Source organism: Hippopotamus amphibius, chromosome 15 (assembly GCF_030028045.1).
Source record: "Hippopotamus amphibius kiboko isolate mHipAmp2 chromosome 15, mHipAmp2.hap2, whole genome shotgun sequence".
Taxonomy (NCBI): domain Eukaryota; kingdom Metazoa; phylum Chordata; class Mammalia; order Artiodactyla; family Hippopotamidae; genus Hippopotamus; species Hippopotamus amphibius.
The window spans coordinates 24,221,708-24,236,040 of NC_080200.1; the positions used below are offsets into that span (position 1 = coordinate 24,221,708).

The window sequence follows — 14,333 nt, forward strand, 5'->3', positions numbered from 1 at the left end:
TTTGTCGGAGGCATATTAGTCCATACCACTCTGCTCTCTAGTCCCCACACATTCACATCCTTCTCAAATGTAGAATATATTTACCTCATCACAACATCCCAAAGAGCCTTAACCCAATAAAAGATAATCTGTAAATAGAAAATCTGACATAAATATCATTTAAGTCAGGTATAAATGAGTCTCCAGTTATGAGTCATCCTGAGGCAAAATTTCCCTCTATCTGTGCATCTGTGAAATCAGAGAACATGTTATCCTCTTCAAAAATATAATGATGGCAAAGTTGCAGGTAAAACATGCTCAATCCAAAAGGAAGAAATCAGGATAAAGTAGTAATCATGGGATTTAGTATCTTGGAATAATTTCAACAACTACTGTGGGAGAATATGAGAAAAAAAGGCTTTGTTTTTAACCATTTGAATAACCTGTCATACCAATATATATCTGAATAAAAATCCTTAACACCTTAACAATATTAATCTTTCCCAAATATATTTCATTATATTCTATTCAAAAACCTAATTAGATCTTCTGAACCTTAAAAAAATGATTTGAAAGATCAATTTAAAGGAAAAAACAAAAAAACAAGATTTTGACCATCTTCAGTGTAACTTTAATGATAACAAGGATAATTATTCCACCAGGTGTTAATAATTATTATGAATCACATCAGTAAAATAAGATATTTTAAACAAATTTAGTGAAAGATCATTGGAAAAGGAGAGGTTGTGGAAACTTAACTTTATCTGCATTGGTTTCTTTATCTACATCTGCTCTAAATGTAGATACATTTAGAAGTCTACCCTCCCTTCCACTGTGGTCTCATAGCTTCCTCTGTATATTGTTCATCTCCTAAAATATGACTTCAGAACTGTCCTCCCCCTTGAACTCCTGACTCAGATACCCAGCATCCCTGCATCATCTCCATGTACAACTCTAACTGGGGCATTTGAGTTCCAAGCTTTAGTTCTAAGTTTCCTCTCCAACATGCCCTTCCCCAGTACCCTGATGCATCCACAGAGCTCTACCTTCACCTCTTCTATCAGCACCCGCTTGCTCAGCCACCACATCCCTCATGAGCAGTCATTCAAACCCCTCCCTGAAATCTTGCTTCCTAGGTTTGTTCCCCATCAAACCCCCAGTGATGCTTATACAGCTAACCCATCATGTATTCCTTCTCTCTCTTCATTATGATTGATGGTGACATGAGATGTCTTCCAATGACATCTCACAATGGGTTTTACTGAGAGCTAGGAGAGCCAAAGCGCTGGGGCTCCTCACTAGGTGGACGTCTGTGAGTACTTGCAGTTGCTGAGAGTCATAACATGATGTGGTCAGTAGGAAGGAGAAGTGGGGCTTCAAGTCATGACAAAAGATAAGATGATCATGTCAGGTAAAATGTTCAAAGAGATGTGAGAAGCAAGGGATCATTGTCAGTTGGTTGTCACTTTCCTCTTCTAAATGCTAGTTCACTTTTGTGAGTTTTGTTCATGTGTTTTAAAGTCATTTCCTTAAACATACTCTGATGATGTGAGGACCTTCTAAAGGCTCTCACAATTCTGCAGGACCTGCCACTTGGGTCTACATCTCACCTCCTTTTCTATGTTTCTCCAAATTTTCATTACACAGAAATTGCTGCTAATCAAACATGGCAAGTGAGTTTTTGTCTCAGTGCCTTTACCCGTGCTGTTCCCTCCACTTAAAATATCATTCCCCAGATATTTAATGTGTCTTCCTTGTTTCATTTATAGGTCTGTTGAAATTTCATATTCTTAATGTGGTCTTAATAAAGCAGTATAAAACAGATTTCCTCAAGTTTCATATCCTCTCACCCTGCCTTAGTTTCATTTAATGTAGCTATCAACACCTTACATAATACTATTCATTTTGTAGTTTGTTGCTTTTATTTTCCACTAGAATATGAGCTCTATATGTGAAGTACCTTCTTTTTCTTGTGTTAGATGAATGTACAGTAATGGTTGGCACATAACTTGTAGTGAATACTAATTTTGGAATGAGCGAATGAAAGAATCCTTTAGCACTTGACATTAGTCTATACTTGAAAACAGTCAAGTTAGAAATCCACTCCCTACCAAACCCCCAATAAGTTATTGCCATGTTAGAAGATACATGTACAAAAATACTCCTAATCTCATTCTTAAAATTATGTAAAAGTGAATAATTTTAGTGTCTGTGAGGACTTTCTAAATACAAAAGTGCTAAAAGCAGTAAATTTAGTATGTTAAATTAATATCTTAAAAAATTGTGATGAGTCAAAATATCAAAATCAAAACTGAAGTAAAAATACAGCCCATACTATTCACAACAGGTTACTGTTCTTATTAACACATACTTTTAAAGAGAAGCTTTCAATATAAAACAGCCTACAAAGAAGATATAGATATTTCAAATAAGCATAATTTACATGGATAAATATGAAAAGTCACATAAACACATTAATAATCAAGAAAGATTGGTTAAATAATCATGTGCCTATCAAATTGATTGAGATGAAAAAGCACATGCACTTTAATACTAGTTCAAGTGGAGTTTGATATCAGCACAATTTGAAGAATTTTTTGGAAAAGCAATTCAGTGTCGTGTATGAGAAACTTGAAATATGTTATACCCTCTCTAAATTATCTTTTAGAAAAAAGTCCATTCAGACAGTGCGTTGTATAAAAGTTGCTTTTATTTCATCACAAATTATAATTTAGAAATTTGAATGTAATATAATTATTCAATTTAGAGTTATTTGAATTGATATATAATTGATTTATAAAATATTTACACATCTCAAGCTGAAGGGATAATATAGGAGATTGTTTACAGAGGTAGCAAAGAGGGGAGTGAAGGCTGGAGAAGCAAGAAAGGGAGTGTTATCACGCAAGGACCAGGAGTCCTTTCTAAACACTGGAGCCCTTGTGCCCACACTGAACTGATCTGATGGATGCTACTGGTGGGAGTCTTGCCTGCTGCAACCCAGAGACCTTCATCTTACCAGTGTCACAGAAACTGCTTTGAGGTGCTGGATACCACAGTTCCCACACTGTTGTCAGTTACCTACAGCTGCTGAAACTGCCAGAGACCATCACCAGAAGCTAGAAAAAATATTCAACATTTTTCTTCTCCCCACTGTCCAGTGCCTCCCAGGACTTACACTCCCAGAGTCTTAAGAGAAACCAGGTGAAAAGGGGGTTAGGATAAACCATCTTCAGGCTGAAACCTTGGAGGACACAGGAGTCTCCACCTCTAAGTGTGGAACTGATAAACAGAATTCACCATCTGGACAAGGGATGCCATGCAGAAAGCATGCCATGGGAGAATAATCAGCATATTTGGAGAATGCACATATAGAAAAAGGTTCAGAAGAATTTGACTGCAACTTCCATGAGGGTAGGGTTGCATCTCTCTTGTGCCTGGTTCATCCCAATTGCCTGGTACATGGTATAAACTCTATAAATATTTTAGTCAAAAGCCACGATATAACTATTAAGGCATAACTTTTATCTGGGAGACTACATTATGTTTGATTTTAAATTTTTCTTTACAACAGTTTGTGTTTTTTAAAATATTTTTCTGTAGTTAACACATTGACATTTAAATTAAAAAGATACCTAAAATGCAATGCAACATTAAAGCAATACAGTTTGCAATTGAGTGACAGAAAAAAGAAAGAATATAATCAGTAACTTCTTAAAGAGTGATCCAAATAAAGATGTAAAGGAGACCTCATCAATTTAACTCCACTATAATTCTGATTATTGATGTTGTCTTTGACACATCAATTAGATTATGAATTTCAGAGTCTGTATCTTTGAAAGGCAAGAGAAGCGTAAATATGTCACAAAATACCCTTGAAGAAACAGTGAGGATACACACATACAAGAAAAAAAAAATATTTCAATGTGAAAAGGCTAAGGCCATACATAAAATAACATCTCTGTGATAGATGAGATTTTTTTGATGATGGTAAGATTTGAGATTATTGTTAATACTGCTTAAGATTTATAGTTTAATAATAAAAGGAGAGTTTTTTTTTAAGACATGAGAGGAAAACCAGAAACGTTCAACAGAGATATCAATTACCTTTTTTTAGCTTTCTTACTCAAATTCATCTTGAATGTCCCAGAAGGTATGTATCAATAGAAAACTGTCATCCACTCCCCCAATGGGCATAGTAGAAACAGAGATGATGTCACTCTCCTATTTCTCTTTATACAGTTAATTGTGGCCACTTTTCATTAGCCCAACTAGATGAATCTTTCAGCATCAACTGATGTAGCAATAAAACAGAGAGAAAGACAGAATTACAGGATCAAAAGGGAAATTATTGGTTTAGACTTACCCTGATTCTTGCACATCCTATTAATTCTTGACTATATTTCATCATTTTTCCATATTATCTATTTTCATTGGAAAAAGCAAAAATATTTGTTTTTTTCGACTTTTTTATATAACATATATTTAATATAACATTAGAAAATGAGTTTTTGATTTCCAATTATTGATGGACAAAAAATATAATTCTTCCTATATTATTGTGTGTTATGTTTGTTTCCTTAAGACTGAAATTTTCAGAAGATAACAGACAAATTTTACTTTGAGTGAGGATTACTAGTGGTAGTTAGAATACTGAAATAAATGTCTCAATTATACTTGTTTCCCAGGTGAAACTGACCGTGGGTGGCTAATACCTAAATTTTAGACTATAGAAGGAAGACTGGGTCATATCAAACTTACCCAGTATTATAGACTCTGTGTCCCAACACCTAGCTGAGACGCAATACTCCCTCAGGAGGATGAGGTGATGCTAAGCAGATGCCCTAGGAACCTGAATTACTTAATCTATGAATGGAGAAAATAAGATGAATAAGTATATCATAGGCTCTTGGGGAGACAAAATATGGTAAAGGAATAGAACAATTACTGGGATGCTGTGAGCTTCAAATAAGATTTGATATTATTCTACCCCTACTGTTAATAATTCCCCAAGTTAAATATGCACTATTCCAATTTACATTAAACTCAGGCAATTGGGTAGAGAACACTAATAGTGACCAAAGAGGCCAGTTGCCTTGTGTGGTAGAGACAGTATTATCTTGACTGTCTGGTGTCCTAGATGGGCTGTTACAGTGTGGCTTGATCACAGTGACTCCTGTTTACCAAAGTGCAACAGAGATTTGTCTGGTGCCTCCCACTCACTCTCCTACTCTCCCATCATTTATTCAGCAAACTGCTTTGAGGTCTTCACATGTGCTAGTCACTTCATTTGCCCTTACTTCGCTTTGAACACAAAAAGAGAGTCAGCCACTTGTGTGTTTTGCATTTATTGAACTGTTTTGAAATTTTGCACAGAGCTCAGCTTTAATCTACCACTGTCCGCAGAATTTGACAGAACATATAAATACATTTTCAGTGTTGTCTTCTTCAACACCCCAGAACCTGGGACAGTTAATAAGTTGAATATTGTAATTATGAGGGTGAGTTAAAAATTATCTGCATTCTGGTTATATTAAAACTTTTATAAATGCTACAGCCAGAATGAGGATACTTTTTGACTCACCCATGTATATCTGCAATTATTACAAGAGTATGAAATATATTTGAAACTTGGAAATTCTTCCTGCAATATTCCTGCATCATCACCTATGTCTAACCTCTTCTAAATTCTCCCCAGATACAGGGGCCAACATTTTCTTCTTATTGGTAAGGAATTATAAACATTAACATTTAACATGTCAGAAATTGAAAAGTTGCAGAGGTTTAATCTTCATAAGAGAAAATGTAGAAAAAAATTACTGATTCTCTTAAAAAAGGCCAGATGTATTTTGCTTCTACTGTTCTTCTTGTTTATTTTGTAGCTCTTTTAAAATTCTACTTTAATCATGTTTCTATAATATTTCTCCCTGAATAGACTGACTGTGACCTCCTTAAGTATAACCAAGTTAATTTTTCTTTATTTTCATCCTCCAAACAAATACAGACTGTGAGCATCATGATAGAGGATGGAACATTGAATTTCAGTCAGAAGCATCTCAATGTTGTTCATTTTTCTTCTCTGCATCTGTTTCCATGAAAAATTGATTGTCATAGACAGTAAAAGAGATGATATTTACAAAACAACTAAAGTCTTGCCTTGTAAAAAGTAATGATCATCTAAATGCTAGTTCTTCTCACTGAGATTCAGAATAAATGGTACGAACTTTAAGGACACGAAGCTGGGGAAGTATGTACCAGACAGAACAGGGATGGGGTTCTCCATAAAGCTGTGCTTAACCAGGGTTAAGATAAATAATATATTATTTGTTTATTTTTAAAAAATATTTTATAAAGTATCACAACACTGGTAAATCAATTGTACTTCAATTAAAAATTGAATAAATAGCATCTATCAGACTGCTGGTGGAAAGAGACAGATTAAACTGATGCTATACATACTTTCTACATACACCACTCACAGAGCAATCACATGGCGGTTATTCTGAACTGCTCAGTTGCTGAGGACAAATTGCTTTCCAGCGATTTTTTTTGTTTTTAAATGCATATATTTATATTTTGCTTAAAGTAATTATTTAATTGCAGTTATCAATACTGCAAAGCTTCTTAAACCAAATATCTTGGTCATAGGAAATTATGTTTATTGACTGCATGTCTGTTAAAGGAAGCTGTATTTGTCTTGTTTATTGCAGGAAATGTATACACTCACCTAAAAGCAATGTGAAGATTAACCTGCTATCTATGACCTCCTGCATTTATTCTACAAATCCAGCATTTGATAAATGAGTTCACTGTCATTAAGATTATTTTAGTTGGCTTTCTCCCTACAGATATGAAGATGAAAAGTATGTTGTAGTGATAATACTGGAACAGGGACAGGATAAACATAATTAACCCATTTTAAAACAGGAAGAATAAAAAGTACTCCACAGCAATTTTGTCCTACAGTGTTTATGGCCAAGGTTGTTTATTCTTGACTTAGGTTATTTCTTTAATTAGTCCTCAGTTCTAATCTCTTGGAATTAATTCTTGGTCCATTACTCCTCACATCTATCTGCCCTATCCATTGAGGAGGAAAGAGGAGACATCTTTGGTTTATCAATAAATTCTCTGCATGCTTCTGGATAATATACTAGATAATTTACCCACCTTGGATATTAATTAGCTTTCCCATCAGGCTTCTTGCCTATAGAAATAAAGAGGTACTGTGATATTTTTATATATGTCTTCTTCTGTCTCTTTTTTCCATCTCTTTCTGTCTAGGTTGATGGCACTTTAACCAATACAACATTTTTAAAGACTCTGTAGATTCCCTTTATCTTGAATTTCACTCTAGTCTAGGAGGAAAAAAAGTCACTTTTATACACGTTAACAAAAACTATTGCAACCATATGCTTGGTTTAGTTCTGAGAATTCATTATCCATTTCCTGGATACTGACTTTATCCCCAGGCTGTGACTTAGTGATTAGGCCCTGCAGATGAGAAATATATTTCAAGTTTGAAGAAACTGGAGATGATAACCTGTTTTATTTCCAATGCAGAATGTATATAAATTTCTGCATCCTCTATCCCCTCAGTTTTGTTTGTACCATACCCAGCTTGTTTCTGACTGAGCCCATCTCTGTATTTTAAAATCTTATTAACTGGAACTTACAAAGCCAGTCCCTGCTTTCAGCATTTTGCTGGAAATAATATTTAAATCCATAAGTTTATTGGGTCCAGTTATATCTTCCATGTTATTACAGCAAACTATAGTACCAAAACTTTCTCCATTACACAAGAGAGGTCACCATTTATCAAGCTTTTTATAATGTTCTCTTTATGAATTTTTGCACAGTCCTGAAGCAAAGAGCACAGTATTTAGGTTCAGTAAAGCAGAAATATATTTCCAGTACCAAAACTATATCTGTCTGGATTTTGTGAGGAAAACAAAACTACCAGCAGTGCTCCAGGACTGAAAAGTTTTATATAAGAATAGGACTTACACAAATATTGAGGAGGTGGAGAGAAGTAGATCTGTTAGCCTTCACATGGAGGTTTGCAAAAATACTACGTCATCACTTGACTTTGAGAAACTGGCTAGGGTGAAGAAGCAGGAATCATGGAATTGTCTGAAGCTGCCTACAGGTGAGACTAAATCATAAGAACTCACAGAAATGCTGTGGAAGTGCCACATCAAGAGAAGTCTGATGAAGCCACATGTCAGGGTCCAAGCTATAATGTTCCCCACTTCACTTTCATTTTCCTAATAGAATAAGATTCATGTTCTTGTAAAACTCTAACCTTGGAAACACAAAGTGAACATGCTTCTCGGAAACATAGTGTGCAGCTCCTAGACAGGAGTGGTGGAAGGGATCACAAGGGGACAGTAGAGGATCTTAAACAATGCCCTTGAAATTGACCAGGTCACATCCTGTGTTTCAACTTATTATGATCAAATACGTTATTTTTAACTTATGAAAACTGATGAACCCACTTTGATAATCCCAACCTAATTTCTTTTAGGTATTTGTAACCTCAGAGACATTTAAAATCAGTTCTGGGTCAAGTTCTGACTCTGGTGTTTATGTTTTGCCTGATACTGCCTTTCTGAAATTAAGAATTGCTTTTACAAAAAGAGAGTGAGAGAACATTCTAAACTAATATTGAGTAGGGAAATGTGATTTAAACTGGAAAATATACTTCTGAATTTAAAAATATAAATATCTACAATACCTTTATGAAGATGCTAAATTTGCTTTTTGATAGCTGTAGTACCTGAATGGCAAACACATTCAATCCCCATGTGTACCATGAGTGGAAAGTTACAATGTAATTGAAAAGACAAAAAATCCAAAAGGATGGATTCTGAGAGAGTCTTTTTTAAAAAGTAGAATTCCAGGGTACTGGGGTGACAGGTGTGGGTAATATAAATAAATAAGAAATTTGCAAGTCCATTTTGCTTCACCAGCCTTGTTAGTTTTTATGTTTATTCAACAATGCAAAGGACTAAAGAACAGAAATTTATCTCAATTCCCTAAAGTGAAGAAACATGATGTAACTTTCCCACTCTGTCTCCTGAATTTAAGCCTGATTGCCTTTGCCTTGGAATGGTAAAAGCAGCTGCACTCAGCTTGTGTGGCTCAGATTTACACTCTGGGTGAGCAGAAAATGTGGAGAAGAAAAGGCGGAACAAAAGGTATGTGCTCTAAATGCTACGTTTGATTTTTTGATGGGATATGGTTGTTTTAAGTTCTCTTCACAAGTGCAAACAAAATAAGGAGCAAAGATGTCTGATTCTCTTATATAATTCTGATTTAGATTTCCTGAAATCACAGATTTTTTTTACCTGGGTACACTACGTTATACTTCGTTTCGCATTTCCATGTGTGATAGTTACTATGTGATTTTTTTTCCTCTGTAAATTGCTCTAACCTGGTGTGTAGCAACTCTGAAACTGACCAAAACCCAGTTAGGGAGATCCTAACCTTTCTACAATCTAGACCTGAACTGTGTTATTACTGTAAATAATTGCAGACAACTGTGTCAAGCATGACTCAAGCAATTCAACTGGGAAATTAAAATTTGAAATATTCAGGCAAAGCCGTTGTTGAGCAAAACTTCTGGTTTATAAAGGGGAGAATTTTACAAGATTTCTGATTAATCTGGGATGCAAGATCACTATGCTGAGTTGTAGGGCTGTAGGTTTGTGTGTAGGACCCAACTGTTCCATATTGCTATATATTGCTAATTATGCCCCATATGGTGCAATTCCATTCATTCATTCATTCATTCATTCATTAACTATGCATGGAATATCTAATATTTTGACACTGTTTGGGGGGGAATAAATGACATCAGCAAGAGGAAAAATAAATGTTTTAATGCATTTTTCAATTAAATAGTTGCTACTTAGGATGTCTATAACTTTTGTTTTTGTCATTTCTTATAAAAATCATTTCTCTGCATGAAACATTAAATCACTTAGATTGTGCTTTGAGGTGAGGGGAACCAGCCAGCATACTGCTGACCTCCAGTCCTATACCAGCTCTGTATCTGAGTGTCTTCCTCCTATGCACATTGTCTCAACCCGAGTGTCCTCCTTCCATCACCGTATCTGCTCCCCAGCTGCCATACTGCATTGCACGAGGGTCTGGAACTCAAATGTCATCCTTCCCTGCACACTCTCTGCACCCCAAATGCCCTCCTACCTCATCCCCTCTCTAGCCCTGAATCAGGTCTGCATCCCAAATGCCCTGTCCTGCATCAGATCAGCACTTTTCTTGCTCTCCTGCTCTTCAACCTTCCTGCCCTCCTCACTCTGTATAAGATCTGCATGCTGAGTACCCTTCTGTCCTGCACCAGACCTGCACCCCTCTGTCCTCCTGGATTGTTCAAGGTCAACATCCAAGTGCCCTTCTCCCATGTATGAGATCTGTACACCTTCTGCTCTCCTTCCCTGCATTAGGTCTGCACCCTGAGTTGCTGTCCACAGGCAGGCTGAACACTGTCTGCTCTGATGCCCCCAGTGGTCCTGCTTATGGAGCTTCATTGAGCAAGGAACAGGTGAATAAACCAAAATATTTTAGAGATGAAAGGGGAGTTAATGGACATGTATGAGGGTAGAAAATATTTAAGATTACAGGTTGTCAGCGAACTAAGTTATACCAGTACTGTTAACAATATTAACATTGACATTGGCATCAATTTGATTTCTATCACTGATTCCTTGGATGAGCTACTGTGTCCAAAAGTGGAGTTGGAGCTTTAGTGAATAACTTCAAGACTCACATTGTGTTATAGACTGAAGCTGTGCTCTCTGGTTTAGCTTTCTAATCCTCCCATGATATGAGTCCTTTTATATTCTCAGGTTGGGGAAAACTAAATAAAATTTTTGAAGTGTAAACACTTTGTCTATTAATACGGCACTTGAGTGGTCACCTGCCCAGGTCTGTTTCATGTTCTTCTCTGAGTTTGTGGCCAAAATGCAACCTGGCCTCTCGGAGATTTGACCATTTGATATTAATTCAGTACAATCTCATATTTTAAAAAATAGCTCTAAGTACCCTTTATTGGAAAAATGTTAAGAAAATCATGTGCATATGAAAATTCTAAAAATTTCTTCCTTAGGGGAAAACTGTAACCAAGACCATGTACTCAGGAAATCATACTTCACAGAATCAAACATCAAATGTTTTCATCCTTGTGGGGCTCTTTGGTGAAACCAAACATGCCATCCTCCTCTACACTGTGACCTTCATCTTCCTCTTGATGGCCCTAACTGGGAACGCCCTCCTCATCATCCTCATCCACCTGGAGCCCCGACTGCACACCCCCATGTACTTCTTCATCAGCCAGCTTTCCCTCATGGACCTCATGTACATATCTGTGACTGTTCCTAAGATGCTCATGGACCAGGTGACAAGAGATCATACAATTTCTCCCTCAGGTTGTGGGATCCAGATGTTCTTCTATCTGACCCTCGCTGGAGCTGAGAATTTCCTCCTGTCTGCCATGGCCTATGACCGATATGCTGCCATTTGCAGACCTCTCCATTACCCCCTGCTGATGAACCAGAGAGTCTGTGAATGCCTGGTGTCTGGATGCTGGTTCCTAGGAATGGTGGATGGTTTGTTGCTCACACCCATCACTATGAGCTTCCCCTTTTGTCATTCCAGAAAAATTCTGAGTTTCTTCTGTGAGGCCCCTGTCTTGTTAAAACTCTCCTGCTCTGACATCTCCCTCTACAAGATGCTCATGTACCTGTGCTGTGTTCTCATGCTCCTTATCCCTGTCATCATCATCTCAGGCTCCTATGCCCTCATCCTGCATCTCATCCACAGAATGAGTTCATCAGAGAGCCGCAGGAAGGCCTTTGCCACCTGCTCCTCCCACATGATTGTAGTGTTGCTATTCTTTGGTGCTGCCATCTACATTTACATGCTTCCTGATTCCTACCACACAGCTGAGCAGGACATGATGGCATCAGCCTTTTACACCATCATCACCCCTGTGCTGAACCCCCTGATTTACAGCCTCCGAAACAAAGATGTCACAGGGGCTCTGAGGAGCAGGATGCAATTAAGGCTGAGCCTAAGAAAAGTTGTAAAGGGGAAAGCCTGGTAATGACCATATATCTTTCACCTATTATATTATTTTTCCCTCCCTATTTCCCCTTTCCTTTCTCCCCTGTTTCCAGGGCCCCCAACAATGAGTTCAGTTATAACTTTCTTCTCTGTTATTCATGTTTCATTTCTCCTCCATAGTGTTTAAGCATCATAATTTATCTCATTTTATTTACTGTCCTTATACTATACACCTTTTATCTGTTAGGCAATATTTGACATAAAGAAAAATACACATAGTGCCTTTTTATCTGAACTCCCATCCCAAGTTTATTCATCATTTTTGTATGAGACTTGGGTGGGAACAAATTAATCCTAAACATGGCTCACTGAGAAGAATATAGATCCCAGCATAACCCTGGAGGGAATCTTGGTGTTTCCCCTGCTTTGTAATACCCCTCAACTCCTAATTCACCAGCGGCAACCACAGGGTTCCAATGAGTGCTATTATATCCCAGTATGAACAATGAACACTTGTTTTTCAAATATTGAATGTGAGATTTATAGTGTAAATAACAATGTTTTCAATACTATTTGACTATCAAGACTACTTATACCAAATGCCAATCCACTGTAAAGTTCCCAAGAAAATTATGTTTCTCTACCTTCACAGGCTACAAAGGTTTGTAAAACATTGAAGGTGATTTCATACTTAGTTTCTTTATTCTTTAATTTATAGTGGGCTGTCATATTTAAACTAAATTTAAGATCCTTGAAGGAGGATGGAAGTGTAGGCAATCCTAATCTTCTTAGTTTTTTCCTTCTGAAACAAAGAAGATAAAAAGTTTTGAGGATACTGACCAGTTATTATTTCCTTTATATTATATCATGCTGCAAACAGAATGTCTGTAAGACTACTAGTAGCATCAAGACACTATTATTTTCATGATGAAAATAATTCATATGTCTAGTGTTTCTCAAATGTGAGAAATAGGAAAAAAATACATTTACTCTGATTAATGTGCAAGGAGCTTTGGGTTCCATATTTTAGTGTTAACATCATTTGGCACAGAACCCTGATCTTGCCATCAGGGATAAACTTCAGGTGTTCCCACGCCTGTTGCATTTAAATACACTAACAAGTACTTTCTTTACAAGACATGACAACTGTGTACTTTTGATGCTCATTTATGATTATTCCTGCAGTGCATGAAAGTAATTTGTCTGAAATTGGAAATAACTCCACCAAGTCAGGAAAATAGCAGCACTGAAAAGGAAGAGATGTTTTTGTAAAGGTCAGAAAAATTTTTGTTTTAGGAATTGGTATGATTATAGAAATAAGAGAAGTAAAACTTCTCAAATGGAAACTATACAAAAGGCATATTAAACAGTGTTAGTTATCCTTATTATTAGTTTGCCGATAAAACTCTTATTTTTTAATCTTTCTATAGATTTTATTTGTTCTTAATGTGTGTTTGGCTTACCTGTTTGTCATTCAGGAACATAAAGTGCAAAGCAAAACTAAAATCTTGAGTTTAAATTCATCCATAAATTAAGAGACTGCTGTGATTAGGTGCAGTAAAGTAAAAGAGATTAATCTTCAGTTTAGTTCTGGATATGCCTCTTTTGTTCTCAAGAGCTGTGTGACATGTTTGAACTTGCCCAAGCCCTTCCAGTTGCCTTACATCAATTTGAGATGAGGAAAGCAAAACTTCCTAATCAAGTTCCTTGAAGAGTAAATGGGGTAATATTCACAGGTAGCCCTAATACTTGCTCCAAACTGTGAGTTCTCTTCCTATCTCTGTAAATCCTACACTCCTTGTTTGCCTTCCAGTGGTGATGGTGTGAGAGACTGTGTAGAGTCATAGAGACCTCTGGCTAAATCCAAGATTTGCTACTCAGTGGCTCTGTTGAGCTGATTATCCCACCAGCGCATTGGTTTCTCTCCACTAAAATAGAATGGGCAACATAAACTTCATCATAGAGTTTTGAATATTAAGTGAATTTAATTCACTTGCCCAGGCCAGGGCCTGGTCCCTTGAAGAGTCTAGATAAGTGTCACCACATCTTAGGTGTGACTGGATGAAAGCAACTTTGCCCATGACTCTGTCTCTGTTCTGCTTCTTCACGGACAAGAGGGAGACTGTAGACTCTGTCAAATGACAGGAGCTCATCAGTTTCCTATTGAACTAAAGAACAGTATTTCTGGTCTTTTTCATCTTCCAATTGGACAATTCCACATAATTATTTGATTAGGCTGTATAACCATTATATATATATGCTCTGCAGTT

General features: G+C 36.7%; 1 protein-coding gene across 1 annotated transcript; it reads left to right on the forward strand.

Annotated features, from left to right (window-relative positions):
* The first annotated feature begins 11,128 nt into the window (after positions 1-11,128).
* LOC130836391 (olfactory receptor 2T3-like) lies at positions 11,129-12,103 on the forward strand. Its single transcript, XM_057708429.1, has one exon. The coding sequence runs from the start codon at positions 11,129-11,131 to the stop codon at positions 12,101-12,103; it is 975 nt and encodes a 324-aa protein (XP_057564412.1).
* Positions 12,104-14,333: the final 2,230 nt, after the last annotated feature.

Excerpts from the sequence above, each read along its gene's own strand:
- LOC130836391 (XM_057708429.1), top strand. The coding sequence starts at position 11,129 with ATGTACTCAGGAAATCATACTTCACAGAATCAAACATCAAATGTTTTC.